Consider the following 17,388-nt stretch of genomic DNA (forward strand, 5'->3'; position numbering starts at 1 on the left):
TCATGTATATTTGAGATGCACAAATGTATCTCAAATCCAGGGCTGGGTTCTAGTCTGGCTCAGCACCTAACCAGGTGTGGGACTTGGGGGAGGTTATTATTTAAACTGAGTACTGATTACTCAGAATACCATCTACCTTTCAAGGTGGATATCCAGGGCGCCTGGGTGGCTCAGTGGGTTGAGCCGCTGCCTTCGGCTCAGGTCATGATCTCAGGGTCCTGGGATCGAGTCCCGCATCGGGCTCTCTGCTCGGCAGGGAGCCTGCTTCCTCCTCTCTCTCTGCCTGCCTCTCTGCCTACTTGTGACCTCTCTCTGTCAAATAAATAGAATCTTAACAAGGTGGATATCCACAAAGTATAAATCTGCCATTCAAGCTGGTTGTGGGGATTAGCAATCCACAGTGAATATGAAATATCTCCCTTGTGATCTTCACAGCAAACATTCTGGGTAACTCCAAAGAAAATAAATTTACACCCTCAATAATCAGCTAATAAATTAACTCTCTACTTTAAGGTAGTCTCTAAGACCATAAACTAAGGTTCTAAAGTAAATTAATTTCACGTGAATAATCAGCTGTTACTGCAAAGCAGGTCTCTGTTGCTTCTCAATCTCACTTTTCATCTGCCCTTCTATTCTCCTTCCCTCTCAATTGTTCAACTTCTAAAAAAAAAAGAATCAAATTAAACCTTAAATGTAGGGGCGCCTGGGTGGCTCAGTGGGTTAAGCCTTTGCCTTCAGCTCAGGTTATGATCTCAGGGTCCTGGGATCAAGCCCCACATCGGGCTCTCTGCTCAGCAGGGAGCCCGCTTCCCCCACTCTCTCTCTGTGCCTGCCTCTCTGCCTACTTGTGATCTCTGTCAAATAAATAAATAAAATCTTAAAAAAAAAAAAGAAACCTTAAATGTATATAATTCAGGCTTGTCACCCAGAAAGAAAAAAAGACTACCAATTAAGTTATTTAATTGGTATGTTTTCTTTTTAGTACATTTCAAAGAAATACAGAGCTGGGTAAAGTTTTAAAGATATACGCTTATACTAAGTGAGGACATCAGCTCACACAATTTGAAACTAAAAATATGCCCTTATCTCAGCTTTGTAGTAATTCTTCAACTGCTAAAAGCATAGGATCTACCAACATTTTCATGCTTTTCTGGAACTATTTTATCCTCTTCACATTAGGAACATCTACCCCTAAACATTGCCCCACTGTTACACATTCCTACTCTCTTCCTGTGAGACTCAATTAGAAACAGACATTCATGAAGTGGTCCTTCTGTAAGTAAATCCAAACAGTGTTTGCAGGTTCTTCTCTAGAAGGCACAGAGTATTCTCCTAACTCAGTTCTTTATTGTATCCCTAACCCACTCCACTACTGCATTCTCAAATAATAGTTCAATTTCCACTGAGACATGTGCCATTTGGCCACACCTAGCAGACATTATACTATTAATCCCTTATTACTTAATGCATTTACTGAGACTATGGTACCCAATGCATAGTCTTTCCTTCCACTTGAACTTTAGGCAAGTTACTCAAGCTCCCTCAGCCCTACTTTTCTCATTTGTAAGATGGGGATAAAGACAGTGACTATTGTAGAAGATGTTAGATGATTAAATGAAATAATGCACATTAAGTATTCAGCATGGAGGCTTCTGGCATTGGAAAGAACCCCCAAATTCTGTTACAAACCCTAAAACTTTTGGACAAGACCTAACAAAAAAATTATTCCAAATGTATTCAAACTTACAAGAAAAAAACGGAAAATACCAAGTGCCAGAACTGAAGAAGGAAGTGAAAACTGAACAGAAACCTTGGCTACCTTAGCTGGGGTTTTAAAGAGCTACCTTGGGCCAAAAGATATGGCTTGACAACGATATGAAGCAAGGAGTTTGAACTGAGACCCTGCATAAATGAGAATCCAGCGAAAGTATAAACTTAAGAGAAAAAAAAAATCTACAGCACAACTAACTATTAAGGAAGTTTGCCTCTCTCTGCTTGGTTTTGGAACAAAAAATTCTGAAGGACTATTATTTCTAACCTAGAATTCTTATTTTTTTTTTTAAGATTTATTTTTTTTATTTGACAGAGAGAGAGAGAGATCACAAGCCTCCTTGCTGAGCAGGGAGCTCAATGTGGGGTTCGATCCCAGGACCCTAGCTAGCATCATGACCTGAGCCAAAAGCAGACACTTAACTCACTGGGCCACCCATGCAGCTTTAGGACTTTTTAAAAATATCTGACTTCAGATCTGGATACAATGTAATATGAAGTACATATACAAAATATTATCACAAAAAAATCTGAAATTGAATCTAATGCACATTCAGATCCAAATTACAGTTTTTATGAAAATACTGGGAAAGAGAAACAAGTTAAATGACATCAACAGAGAGCAAAGAGACACACCAGAGACAAGGGAGATTAGAAATAACCTGTTTTCTTTGATTAAGTCAATGGCATAAAGAAAAAAAGTGGGTGGAAGGGAGACTGTTCTAGAGTAAAAGACTAAAGAGACATAATCAAATATAATGTGTGGGCCTTAAAAAATACCATGTTTCATAACAAAATTAGAAAGTATCTACTAATAAGTTCAATACAGGATGTATAAAACTTTTTTTTATAGAAAAACTTCAAACCTTATTTGAAAACAACAACAACAAAATAACATTAATAGAGATATAGTATATTTAAGGAATAAAAAGACTCAGTATTATAAAATGCCAACTCTCTCAAATTAAACTGAAAATCACTGTAATTCCAGTCAAATACCAAGAAAGATTTTTCATGGTTAATACAGAGATTCATATGTCAAATGGAAAGAAATAGTTAAGATGACTTTAAAGATAAATAATAATAATGAGAGGTAGAGTGGAATCATCCTACTACACAGAATTTCTAAAAAGCTACAGTAATTAAAACAATAGGATATTGGTGAAGGAAAAGACAATGAGGCCAGTGAAAGAGAAGAGAAAGCTTAGAAATAGTCTCAGGCATATGTGGAACTTGGTATAAATCAGAGAGTAGAAGATTATTCAATAAATAGTGGGAATAACCAGCTACTCATTTGGAAAAAAGATAAATTTAGATATTTACCTCATATCATATATAAATATAAATACTGGTTTAAAGATCCAAATATGAAAAGCAAAATTGTCTAAAAGGCTATGTTTTGTTTTTATTTTTTTATTTTTATTGCCCTTCAAAGTCCTTCACAGGACTACTTTGAAGGGCAATTTGCCTTTATCTAAATAAAGCTGGAAATGCACATACCTTATGATACACACATCACTCCTAGGTGTCTAACTTCAAAACAAGAGCACAAAGAAATCTGTACAAGGATGTATGTTGTAGAATGACACACAGTGAAAGAAATGAAGCCAACTAACTATCCCACAGAAGAGGAATGGATAAACTCTTACCCAGCACCCAGATCCAATCTGGAGAGACTGGGTCTGGGAGGAAAGTTTTTGCCAAGCTCATGCCAGAAAGATGAGAGGGAAGGCCTTGCCCATCGAGTCCTTAGTCAAATCTTATTCTTCCTGGCCTCAGTTTTCCCCTGTTCAGTGAGTGCAAATATTAACCTTGCTCATAACTCTGATCAACTGAAACATGTCTTCGCCTCTATATTTAGACACCTGAGCAACGATGAAAGACAGAAAAATAAGGAAAAAAAAATCCAACCCTACAAGAGTGCTAATTGCAGTAATTATCATTTACATTCCTTTAAAAAATATTTTATTTATTTATGGTAAATAAATAAGAGTGAGAGTGAGAGCATGAGAGAGGAGAGGGCCAGAGGGAGAAGCAAACTCCCCACTAAGCTGGGATGTGGGACTCGATCCTGGGACTTCAAGATCACAACCTGAGCTGAAGGAAGTCACTTAACCAACTAAGCCACCTAGGGGCCCTATCATTTACATTCTTCTACCCTAGCTGCACCCCTCATGTTGCTCAGGTCTCCTTCTCAGTATCCCTAGTCAGCTCTCTCCTATTTTCTAGTGACCGTTCTGAACTTTCACTACTCACAGGTCCCAATCCCGTTACCTTTCTCTCTCCACATTCTCAACAGACAACCCTACTTTCTACTTCTTCAAGAATATAGAGGCCTCAGGAGAGAACTTTTAAAATTTCTGTCTCTCCTTTCTGATCTGCATTTGAGCTTTCCCTTTCCTCCTGTTTTCTCATATTAGTGGAAGATATAGCCTTCCTCCTGCCCAAAGCTGCTCCTTCATTCCTTCTTTTCTCCTTGGGGACCTCATCCATCATTTGTCTCCTTTCTTCTACACCTCTCCACTGGCTCTTCAGCTCTCATATAAAAATGTTCAAGTTGCTTCCATCTTAAAAACACCCTCAAGAAAAAACAAAACAAAACAAAACAAAACAAAACAAAAACCACCCTCAAATCTTAATCTCACAAAACAAACTGAGGGTTGCTGGGGGGAGGGGGGTTGGGAGAAGGGAGGTGGGGTTATGGACACTGGGGAGGGTATGTGCTATGGTAAGTGCTGTGAAGTGTGTAAACCTGGCGATTCACAGACCTGTACCCCTGAGGCTAATAATACATTATATGTTTATTAAAAAATTAAAAATATTATTTTAAAAAAAACACCCTCAAAGTAGAAGAAACTAGTAACAGTGGTTGCTAACAGGGAAACCAGGTGGATAAGGAAGGAAGGGAAACATGTTACCATAAACATTTTTATACTTTTTGAACCCTGTGAATGTATTAGTTATAATTACTTTAAAATATCCATGGTTGCATCTCCCTTCCTCTTTCAGAAGGTCCTCTCCTTCTACATGTCTGTTAAGTACTGGTGTTTCCTTAGGCCCCCTGTATCCTGTCCTTTTTTTAATTTACTCTAATATTCTTGTGGGAAAGATGGTTCACATTCATAGCAAAATCTATTTAGTGAGCTAAATGTTCTTATACATCTTATTTCTCCTATAAACCCGCTCTTTATCCCGTAGCCTCTAAATTTGTGAATGCCATCACCATCCACACAGTTGTTCTTGCTAGAAACCTTCGAGTCATGCTTGATCTCTCCTCTTTATCCTCCCACATCCAGTTAATTAGCCACCAAGTTCTAAATATTCTCCAACTTATCCCCATCTCTTTTTTACCACTGTCACTGTCTTGGTTTGGTTCTTCATCATTTCTTACTAGGATTACTACAACAGCCTCCCAGTGGTCTCTCTGGCTCTCATTCATGAGGTAATATTTCTAAAATATTAATCTGTTAATGAGCCTTCAAAGTATCCCTACTGGATAAAGCATATATTTGATTTTCACCTCTATCTCAGACTGTATAGACAGCATAGTACAGTAGTTAAGAGCATAGGCTTTGAAGTGAAAGACCTAAGTTCAATCACTAACTCTTTCATTAAACTTACCTAAGATTCAATCTCCTTATCTATTCTCAGTAAGGTCTGAAGGGGCTGGAGCAGTCTTGGCCCTATGAACTCTTGAAACTAGCAAACTAATACTCATTTTAAAAATGAAGCCCTGAGGGGCGCCTGGGTGGCTCAGTGGGTTAAAGCCTCTGCCTTCAGCTCAGGTCACGATCTCAGGGTTCTGGGATCGAGCCCCGCGTCGGGCTCTCTGCTCAGCAGGGAGCCTGCTTCCCCCTATCTCTCTGCCTGCCTCTCTGCCTACCTGTGATCTCTGTCTGTCAAATAAATAAATAAATAAATAATCTTAAAAAAAAAAAAAAAAAAAAAAAAAAAGAACCCTGAGAATATGCTGGAATCCAAACTGAGCAGGATAAGGCTAATCAGTGCAAAGCAAAAAGAAAGGTCAGATAAAATGGAGATAATGGAGCAGAGGAGAAAGATCTCAAAGAAGGGGACTCTATAGCTATCCTGACTTATCCTTCCCTTCTAAAATTTTAGGAAAATTAAATTTGGGTAAAATCAGCAATACAATGGATTATAGTCACCCCAATATTTATAGAAGCAATGTCCACAATAGCTAAACTATGGAAAGAGCCTAGATGTCCATCAACAGATGAATGGATAAAGAATATGTGGTATATATATACAACAGAATATTATGCAGCCATCAAAAACTGAAATCTTGCCATTTGCAATGACATAGATGAAACTAGAGGCTATTATGCTAAGCAAAATAAGTCAATCAGAGAAAGACAATTATCATATGATCTCACTGATATGAAGAATTTGAGAAACAAGACAGAGGATCATACGGGAAGGAAGGGAAAAACGAAACAAGACAAAACCAGAGAGGGAGACAAACCATAAGAGACTCTTAATCTCAGGAAACAAACTGAGGGCTGCTGGAGTGGAGGGGGCTGTGAGAGATGGGTGGCTAGGTGAAGGACAATGGGGAGGTTATGTGCTACGGTGAGCATTATGAATTGTGTAAGACTGATGAATCACAGGCCTGTACCCCTGAAACAAATAATACATTATATGTTAATTTTTAAAAATTTTTTTAAAAAGGAAAGGATTATAGTCAAATCCCGTACAAAGTTATTATAGAAAAAGATCATAGTAAGCGTTAGAGTAACATCTCTACAATGAACCACATGTCTGAAAGACATGCTCATGAAACAGGTTAAATCTGTCGGCGAATTATTTAAAAATAATCCAATATAAGAAAATAATAGATGTGAAGGTCAAAATAAATCTGAATTAAAAAATTAGAGATTAGATGACAAAACTTAAGAAAGAGTTAGAAATCAAAGAAGAAAGATCATTTCAGAAACAACAGCTAAACTAGAAAGGACACAAAAGTGAGTAAAACACAATGCAATGCATAATACCTCGAGGGAAACAAGCATAAAAAAAAGACAAAAATCTGGGCGCCTGGGTGGCTCAGTGGGTTAAGCTGCTGCCTTCGGCTCAGGTCATGATCTCAGGGTCCTGGGATCGAGTCCCGCATCTGGCTCTCTGCTCAGCGGGGAGCCTGCTTCCTCCTCTCTCTCTCTCTGCCTGCCTCTGCCTACTTGTGATCTCTCTCTGTCAAATAAATAAATAAAATCTTTTAAAAAAAAAAAGACAAAAATCCTACAATCTAAGAAGAAACAGATAAAAAGGAGTTGAGGCAAAAATAACTGAAAGTGAAGAAAAGTAACAAAAATCCAACATCTGTGTAAGAATTCCAAAGACTAGGGGCACCTGGATGGCTTAGTAGGTTAAGTGTCTACCTTCCACTCCAATTATGATCTCAAAGTCCTGGAGATCACCCTTATGGGCTCCCTGCTGAGTGAGGAGCCTGCTGCTCCCTCACCCTCTGCTCACCCCGACCCCCGGCTCATGCACCCACTCTCTCTCAAACAAAATCTTAAAAAAAAAAAAAACAATCCCAAGGACTAAAACCTAGGTAATGAAATAGAACAAAAACCTAAATTTATAATTCCAGAAGACTTATCTGAAACAATAAAAAAGACCAAAACTTCGCATGAAAAGGACATACTACATATCTAGAAAACATGATTCAGATCAATAGGATATATTACATGGTAAAACCAGAAAAGATTAAAGAAAAAAAAAACTTGGGGTGACTAGCTGGCTCAGTTGGTACAGCATGTGACTCTTGATCCTGGGGTCATGTGTTCAAGCCTTATGTTGTACACAGAACTTAAAAAAAAAAAATTAAAATGGGGGGGCATCTGGGTGGCACACTCGGTTAAGCATCTGACTCTTGGTCTCAGCTCAGGTCGTGATTTTGGGGTCATGGGATCGAGCCCTACCTCAGGCTCCATGCTTAGCACGGAGTCTGCTTGAGATTCTCTCTCCCTCTCCCTCTGCACCTCTCACTTGTGTTCTCTCTCCCTCTAAAATAAATAAATCGATCTTTAAAAAAATAAAATAGGGGCACCTGGCTGGCTCAGTCAGTGAAGCATGCAACTCTTGATCTTGGGGTTGTAAGTTTGAGCCCCAAATTGGGTGTAGAGATTACTTAAAAACAAAATCTTTAGGAGCGTCTGGGTGGCTCAGTGGGTTAAAGCCTTTTGGCTCAGGTCATGGTTCCAGGGTCCTGGGATTGAGCCCCACATCGGACTCTCTGCTCAGCAGGGAGCCTGCTTTCCCCTCTCTCTCTGAATGTGTCTCTGCCTACTTGTGATCTCTGTCTGTCAAATAAATAAATAAAATCTTAAAAAAAAAATAAAATCTTTAAATAAATAATTAAAAAACACCTTTGGGAATCCAGAAATAAGACCAACTCACTCATAAGGGAAAGAAAGATTTTCATTGTTTGGACAGCAACACTTTATAACAGAATCAATGAGGGAATTTAAGATATTCAAGGAAAAAATGTGAGTCAAGGATTTTATATCCATATAAATTGTCTTTCAAATATGAAGGCTGCAGCTAATCCACCTAGCATCGATATCATGAAGACTTTTTTTTTTTAAATTTTATTTATTTATTTGACAGAGAGAGATCACAAGCAGGCAGAGAGGCAGGCAGCGAGAGGAGGAAGCAGGCTCCCTGCTGAGCAGAGAGTCCGATGTGGGGCTCGATCCCAGGACCCTGAGATCATGACCTGAGCCGAAGGCAGCGGCTTGACCCACTGAGCCACCCAGGCGCCCCTCATGAAGACTTTTTAAAGACGCTATTAGAAGTAAACTTCAGGTAGCCAAAGACTAGAGAGAAAAGGACCAGGGCCTTGTGGCAGTGATTCACTTGCAGCTACTACCTCACAAAGAGACAACCAAAAACTTACATGCCTCCAGATAGAAGAACGCACCATCACCTATGAAAGTCTTGTCCCTAAATTCAAAACCTGAATTTAATGGAGCTTCTAGGTCCAACTACCAATACCAATATAAAGAGAGGGATACTTATTAGACAACACCACAGGGTCGCAATCAACAAAATGCAGACTGGGAGGGAAAATGTATGAGAAAATGAATGGCCCAGTTTCTCCAACAAATAAATTATAAGAAAAAGAAGAGACAGAGGGAAAATCTATATATTAAAAGAGACATTTCAACCAATTGTATAGCCTTTATTTGCCTCCTGATTTAAATAAACACACTAAAACATTTTAAAATTATATTTATGAGGCAAATGGAAACTTACTCACTGTTTGGATATTTGATAATAAAGAATTATTAATTTTTTTAGGTGTTATAATGGTCTTACAGTTTTATTTTTTATTTTTTTTCAGTTCTATTTTTATTTTTTAAAGAGCTCTTATCTTAATAATATATACTTATAGATGAAGTAATATGATTTCTGAGATTTATTTCAAAAGAACATGAGAGGGAGCAAGATGGGTGGAGATATAGATGAAATAAGATTATCTAGGCTGATTTGTGACGACGTGGATGGAACTAGAGGGTATTATGCTTAGCAAAATAAGTCTATCGGAAAAAGACAACTATCATATAATCTCCCTGATATGATGGAAGTGGAGATGCAACGTTGGGGGTCTGGGGGTAGTTGGGAGGAAGACAAACCATAAGAGACTCTTAATATCACAAAACAAACTGAGGGTTGCTGGGGGGAGGAGGGGAGGGAGAGGGGGGTGAGGTTATGGACATTGGGGAGGGTATGTGCTATGGTGAGTGCTGTGAAGAGTGTAAACCTGGCGATTCACAGACCTGTACCCCAGGGCTAATAATACATTATATGCTTATAAAAAAATTAAAAAATAAAAAAAAGATTGTCTGGGTTGATAACTACTAAAGTTGGGTGACAGATACTCGAGCAATGTTCCATTTTTGTACATGTTTGAAGTTTTCCCTGATAAATAGTTAAAAAAAACAAACTATGGTCCATAATTGGTTATTTAATAAATTAAGCAATTATAATCATTATTATAACCTCAATACATATTTGGTAAATGAATGAGTTCGGACATAGATAAGAATGAATCATTCATCAACAAATATGAAACACTATTGTGGAGAAGACTGAAAATCTAAGAACTTCCATGTTATCAACACTAGTTATAAGAATGGAGCTCACTCACCCAGGGCGTGGGAGAATGAATGAGCCAGTAACCTTTCTTGAAAAGTCAGGGAAAGAGGGTAGGCAGCTGAAATAAAAAGTGAGAAGCCAGTAAGTCAGCAAAAATTGTGGCATGAGATAAGGTAAAATGAAGTAGAAAACAGTGCCAGAAGAATGAAACCAAATAAAATATGTATGTCAGTTGAAAAAACACACAGCAAGTATGATGTCCAACTTCAATATCCTATAAGCACACATGATGGAAGTTTCCAAATATAAAGAGAACTGCGATATATTTAGCAAATGCAATGTAAATGAGAAACATTGTAAACTAAAATGGTGAAATATATTTTAACCAAAAAAGCCAAATAAAGCTAATATACTGTTGTGGTCTTTCTCTAGAAAAGCAGAAGTCACATGGGATAACCTCAAAGTAATATTTAGGGAACTCAATCTGAAAGAAGTGGGTAAAGATAAAAGAATCAAAAGCTCATAAACCCCCAAATCTCAAAGGCAATAATCTTATCTAAAATCTTACTTAAAAAAAGACCAAAATAGTCGCCAAATGCTTAGGAAGCTGCTTTGTGGGATCAAGGTAAGAGAAATACATTGGCTCAAAGGGGCACTGCTTTTAAACCCTGGCACAGCCTGGGGCTACAACTTTCTACTTCAGAGAGGTACATGACATCTCTTAGCAAACGCCAACAAACTGCCCTTCTCAGGCTGTTTCACTTTCCTCAACTGTTTACGTGTTATTTCCATTACCTTTCCTACAAGTGTGTTGATCCCACCCAGATGGTTCTGAATTTTGGCTTAGCTCAAACTTCGGCTATTTAGGAGTCTGCTAAGTTCCTCCACAGGTTAGCTTAGTTGCCTCTGCTCCAGGCTGGAATGCAAGTTGACATGAAGCCAGGTATCAGGAGCCATTGGTGGAGGAGGAATCAAGCAGAGACAGCAAAGACAGCAGAGACCTGCTAGCCCTAGTCTCAGCTCAAGAAAAGGCACAGAGGCAGGATTCTATGTAAAAGGTGCTGTGATGTAAATTATGTAAAAACAAAGTGGGATGAAAGGAGGAAAAGAAATGAGACTGTGCAGAATGACTTAATGAGGACTCTGACCTTTAGGTTCTAAAATAAGGATTCAATGGTTAAAACCATAAGCAGCAGCAGGAACTTGGAAGTACAGTGTCCTACTGGCAGTTACTTTACTTGCTTCACATGCCTATTTCTATTTATAGTTGTTACTACTATTTCTCAGGCCCCTAATTGTTACAAGCCTCACATGAGACTTCTAGAACTGCCAGTTCCAGGTTCAAGTAAAAGTAACATTTCTAGGAGTTAGAAACTAGGGAGCAAAGAGATTACACTTCCATCCTAAATGATTAGACTGTAGCTAAAACAGCCCCTGGGAAGTCCACCAAGCACCCTAAGCTTCTTAGTAAACCTGGTATCTGTTCCTATGAAAGACCAGAACTATCATTTCATTTTCTTAGTGAAATTCCCAGTATCTTCCCTAAGGAAATAAGCAGCTGCAGTCCAGAAAGTAACACACCCAACATTATGGTATTGGAAATCTCTCTAGTCAGAAACACCAAAACCTACTTGGATGGAAGGAAAACGAAAAGGCCAAAAGTGAATGGAAATGCCTATAATACATTGCACTGGCAGTCCAAGCCAGGGCAAGATTAAAAAAAAAAAAAAAAAAAAGGCATAAAGATTAAAAAGGAGTCTACAATTTGATAAGGCCAATCTTCAAAAAGCAATTTTTTTATGTCTATATACAAGCAACAAACAATTGAAAAATAGAGTAAAAAGCAGTTACAATACCATTAAAAACATCTACCTAGGAATAATTTACCAAGAGATGTTCAAAACTTCTACATTGAAAATTATAAAACACTATGAGAGAAATTAAAAGAAACCTAAATAAATAGATGTTCAAGACTGGAAGAATCAATATTAGCTAATTATAACTAATTAGTTGTTATTAACTGATTAGTTAACTCATCTCTAGGTCCAGTTCAATTCCTACTACAAAGCTAAAATAATCAAGACATTATTCAATGTGCTTTGAAGACAGACAACTAGACCAATGAAACAAAATAGAGAAAACCGAAAGACCACACATATACAGTCAGTTGATTTTCAATGAAGGCACCAGTCCAATTCAATGAAGAAAGTAAAATCTTTCTAACAAATCGTGCTGGAGGGGTGCCTGGGTTAAAGCCTCTGCCTTCAGCTCAGGTCATGATCCCAGGGTCCTGGGATAGAGACCCGCATGGAACTCTCTGCTCAGCAGGGAGCCTGCTTCCCTTTCTCTCTCTGCCTGCCTCTCTGACTACTTGTTATCTCTGTCTGTCAAATAAATAAGTAAAATCTTAAAAAAAAAATGGTGCTGGAATAAATATCCATATAGAAAAAAAGAAAATTTTATCCCTACCTCACACCGCATACAAAATTAAATCAAGATGGGGTAAACATTAAAGAGTATCTTTATTGGGGTACCTGGATGGCTCAGTTGATTAAGTGTCCAACTCTTGGTTTTGGCTCAGGTCATGATCTCAGGGGCATGAGACTGAGTTCCATGTGGGGCTCCACACTCAGTGGGAAGCCTGTTTGGGATTCTTTCCCTCTCTCTCTGACCCTTCCCCACTCATGTGCTCCCTTTTTCTCTCTCAAATAAATAAATCTCGTTTTTGTAAGGTTTTCATTTATTTATTTGACAGAGAGAGACACAGTGAGAGAGGGAACACAAGCAGGGGAAGTGGGAGAGGGAGAAGCAAGTTTCCTACCAAGCAAGGAACCTGAGGCGGGGCTCGATCCCAGGACTCTGGGATCATGACCTGAGCCGAAGGCAGACACTTAACGACTAAGCCACCCAAGTACCCCTCAAATAAGTAAATCTTAAAAAAGAAAAAAAAAGGAATATCTTCACAAGCTTGGGATAGGCAAAGATTTCTTAGAGAGGACACAAAAAGTATATTAACCACAAAGGAAAAAAAAGCAATAATCTGAATTTCATCAACATCAAAAAATTCTGGTCATGAAAAGACACCATTAAGAAAGTAAAAAGGCAAGCCATAGACTGGTGGAAGATAGTTACAACACATCTGACAAAAGGCTTGCACCTAGAATACATACGGAATTTCTATAATCAATAAAAAAAGATAAACAACTCAATTTAAAAATAGGCAAATGCTTCGAACCCTCCATAAATATAAACAAATGGCCAATAACCACACGGACAGGTGGTTAGCATCACTATTATCAGAGAAATGCAAATTAAAACCACAAGATACTACTACATTTATATCCACTAGAATAGTTAAAATGTAAAAGTACAATTGACAATATTAAGTGTTGATGAAGACGTGAAGCAAATGTAACCCTTACACATTGTTGATGGAATTATAAAATGGTATAACCACTTGGAAACCTATATGGCAGTTTCTAATACAGTAAACCCTACAAACTAGAGTATTTTCACAAAAAGATTTGCAGAACAATATTCGTAACAGCTTTATTTATGATATCTCAAAATCAGAAACAACCCAAATGACCCAACAGAGAAATGAGTAAATAGTGGTATATTTATTCAATGGAATAAAAAAAAACTAGTTATATCTGCAATAATATGAGTCTGAAAAATATTACATTGAACCAAAGAAACTAGAATAAAATGGTATGATTCCGTTTATATCTAGTTCATGAATAAGCAAAGTTAACATATGAATTATTCTTATGAAATTGTTCATATGAAAATGTTCTTCATTTGGGTAGTGGTGTTTAGGGTGTATGTATCTGTCAAAACTCACTGAATTGTATACTTAATATCTTTGTATTTTACTGTGTGTAAATTATTCCCCTATAATGGTAGGATGGAGAGAAAGACCATATATATTTCATTTTTTAAAAAAGATTTTATTTATTTTATTTATTTGATAGAGAGAGAGATCACAAGCAGGCAGAGAGAGCGGGGAAGCAGGCTTCCTGCTAAAAAGAGAGCCCTGATCCCAGGACCCTGAGACCATGACCTGAGCTGAAGGCAAAGGCTTAACCCTCTGAGCCACCCAGGTACCCCGGCCATATACATTTCTGCATTAATTTTTTGTTCTTTAGTGCATAGGCAGGTTGAATATATTAATACATCTGTTTACAGTTACCAGAACTACCAGGAGAGACTGCTCCTCAATTCAAACAAGATGGCAACATTATCATACAGATTGAATTTTCTCCAGAGGACATCATTTTAAAAATAGTATATAGTGGGGGCGCCTGGGTGGCTCAGTGGGTTAAAGACTCTGCCTTCGGCTTAGGTCATGATCTCAGGGTCCTGGGATTGAGCCCCACATTGGGCTCCCTGCTCAGCAGCGAGCCTGCTTCCCCCTCTCTCTCTGCCTGCCTCTCTGCCTACTTGTGATCTCTATCTGATAAATAAATAAAATCTTTAAAAAAAATAAAATAAAAATAGTATACAGTGGATATTTCTCAGTTCATTGGCCACAGGCCAGTAGGGAGACTGTACCCTCATATTCATATGCCCTTGTTAGTATCTAATCAAAGTAGATCAAAAGGTCAAATGTTATATTGTAAGGATGAGAGTCAGGAATTTTTGAAAATTCCTTTGTACTTCTTTCTGGTCAATCTGTCATCTGCAGAGTGAACTCCGGCTCTGATTTTTATCACTATAGATTAAGTTTTGCTTATTCATGGGGGCACCCGGGTGGCTCAGTCAGTTGAGCATCCAGTTCTTGCTTTTGGCTCAGGTCATTATCTCTGGGTTGTAGGACTGAGCCCTGAGTCACGCTGCACACTGAGCATGGATCTTGCCTGGAATTCTCTCTCTCTCTCTCCTCTGTCCTCCCCCCACTCCCACCCCCTGCACCCCTCCACACACACGCATTCGCTCTAAAAATTAATAAATAGAGAAATGAATAAATAAAGTTTGCTTGTTCATGAACTTCATTTAAATGGAATCTTTTTTATTTTAAAAGATTTTATTTATTTATTTGTCAGAGAGAATGAGCACAGGCAGACAGAGTGGCAGGCAGAGGCAGAGGGAGAAGCAGGCTCCCTGCTGAGCAAGGAGCCTGATGTGGGACTTGATCCCAGGATGCTAGGATCATGACCTGAGCCGAAGGCAGCTGCCCAATCAACTGAGCCACACAGGCGTCCCTAAATGGAATCTTTAAAAGCACATTTGGGGGCGCCTGGGTGGCTCAGTGGGTTAAGCCGCTGCCTTCGGCTCAGGTCATGATCTCAGGGTCCTGGGATCGAGTCCCGCATCGGGCTCTCTGCTCAGCAAGGGGCCTGCTTCCCTTCCTCTCTCTCTGCCTGCCTCTCTGCCTACTTGTGATCTCTCTCTGTCAAATAAATAAATAAAATCTTTTAAAAAAATAAAAAAAAAATAAAAGCACATTTGGAATTTATCTTTTTTGGGGCGGTTGAGTGGTTCAGTCAGTAAAGCATTTGCCTTCGGCTCAGGTCATGATCCTAGGGTCCTGGGATCAAGCCCTGTGTCAGGCTCCCTGCTCAGTGGGGACTCTGTTTTCCCTCTCCCTCTGACTCATCTCCCTGCTTGTGCTCTCACTCATGATCTCTCTCTCAAATGATATAAAAAATCTTTTTTTAAAAAAGCCTATTTTGGGGCCCCTGGATGGCTCAGTCATTAAGTGTCTGCGTTCAGCTCAGGTCATGATCCCAGGGTCCTGGGATTGAGCCCCACCATCACAGGAAGCCTGCTTCTCCCTCTCCCACTCCCTTGGCTTGTGTTCCCTCTGTCACTGTGTCTCTCTCTGTCAAAAAATAAAATCTTAAAAAAAAAAGCGTATCTTTTTTATAAAGATGTACAATTACTCAAAAATACTGGAAACCAGTGACTATAATAACTAAATGTCTAAATCTTCATTAATAATCAAAATAGGGACACCTGGCTGGCTCAGTCAGAGGAGTATGTGACTTTTGATCTTGGGGTCATGAATTTGAGCCCCATGTAAGGTACAAAAATGACTTAAATAAATACATAAACCTAAAAAAAAAAAAAAAAGTGGTTGAAGAGTACATGGGCAATAAAATATGTGATGCTAGAATACATTTTCAAAAAAGCATTATAAACTATTGTAGGAAAACATAAGGTGATATTTATCTTCAATAAGTAATACAAATCAAGAAATAGTTTCTCACCTTAAGTTTTTGGTATATTTGGCGCAGAGAATCTGCAGTCCCCCTGTCAGCTTCATCAGGAATACACACAATATCTAGCTTCATTTTCATCTTGAATTCTGCAGATAGAGCCTTTTGGACATCCCTGGTTGTAATGATGATGACTTCTACAGCAAAGAAGGAAAAACACAAAAACACATTTATTTTGTTTTTTTTTATTTTGGTTTCACCAGTTCAATTAAATTTGGTCTGTTTCTAGATTTAATAATAACAGTTGATATTACTGAACCTTTTCAATGTATTTACAGGCATTCTCTCAATTCTTACAACAATTTCATTTTACAAATGAGAAAACTTGGACTAAAAGATATTAAGTCACTTTGTTCAGGGTTACATAACTAGTAAGCAATGGACTCAAGATAAAACCCATCTGATGATTAGAGCCCACACTTTATTTTATTTATTTATTTATTTATTTTAGAGCCCACACTTTAATATATTACATATGGGGCGCCTGGGTGGCTCAGTGGGTTAAAGCCTCTGCCTTCGGTTCAGGTCATGATCTCAGGGTCCTGAGATGGAGCCCCACATTGGGCTTTCTGCTCAGCAGGGAGCCTGCTTCTTTCTCTCTCTCTGCCTGCCTCTCTGCCTACTTGTGATCTCTGTCTGTCAAATAAATAAATAAAATCTTTTAAAAAATTACATATCATTACTTTATGCAAAGAGCTCAGAAGAGCATGCATCAAAGCAGATACAAATGGGATCACATTTGAAATCTTCATTCACTACAAAGGAAGAGCTATCACTACTTCCTACCAGGTAGCCATGAGTACTTCACTGAGGACCACAATGAACGCTACCAAGAGATAATCCCCACTTAACAGATGTCTTCATTTTATCCACATATCTGGTAATCAATGACAGAAAACTGGAAATCTTTGTTAATGATCTTTGGTAGGGTAATGTAATTCACTGCAACATAACTTGTATTGCTGATGTCTGAAGATCAGATTTTATTAATTATTTTTAAAGATCTTGTTTACTTATTTGACAGACAGATCACAAGTAGGCAGAGAGGCAGGCAGAGAGAGGGAGAGAAGCAGGCTCCCTGCTGAGCAGAGAGCCCGATGCGGGACTCGATCCCAGGACCCTGGGATCATGACATGAGCCGAAGGCAGAGGCTTTAACCCACTGAGCCACCCAGGTGCTCCCGAAGATCAAATTTTAGCATCTCAATTTCCACTTGTTCCATGATAGTGTTCCAGGTAACAATTTTCTCTCCCTTTCACCATAATCATACTTTTCT

At 38.5% G+C, this 17,388-nt stretch overlaps 1 protein-coding gene across 5 annotated transcripts in view; it reads right to left on the reverse strand.

Annotated features, from left to right (window-relative positions):
- The window catches only part of EIF2B3 (eukaryotic translation initiation factor 2B subunit gamma), a 125,525-nt gene that overhangs the window by 102,833 nt on the left and 5,304 nt on the right, over positions 1–17,388 (reverse strand). For all 5 annotated transcript variants that reach the window (XM_044238093.1, XM_044238092.1, XM_044238094.1 and 2 more), the window contains one exon: positions 16,104–16,249. In XM_044238093.1, the coding sequence (XP_044094028.1) occupies positions 16,104–16,249 (146 nt within the window). The remainder of the gene's footprint in view (positions 1–16,103; positions 16,250–17,388) is intronic.

This window comes from Neovison vison, chromosome 2 (assembly GCF_020171115.1).
Source record: "Neovison vison isolate M4711 chromosome 2, ASM_NN_V1, whole genome shotgun sequence".
Taxonomy (NCBI): domain Eukaryota; kingdom Metazoa; phylum Chordata; class Mammalia; order Carnivora; family Mustelidae; genus Neogale; species Neogale vison.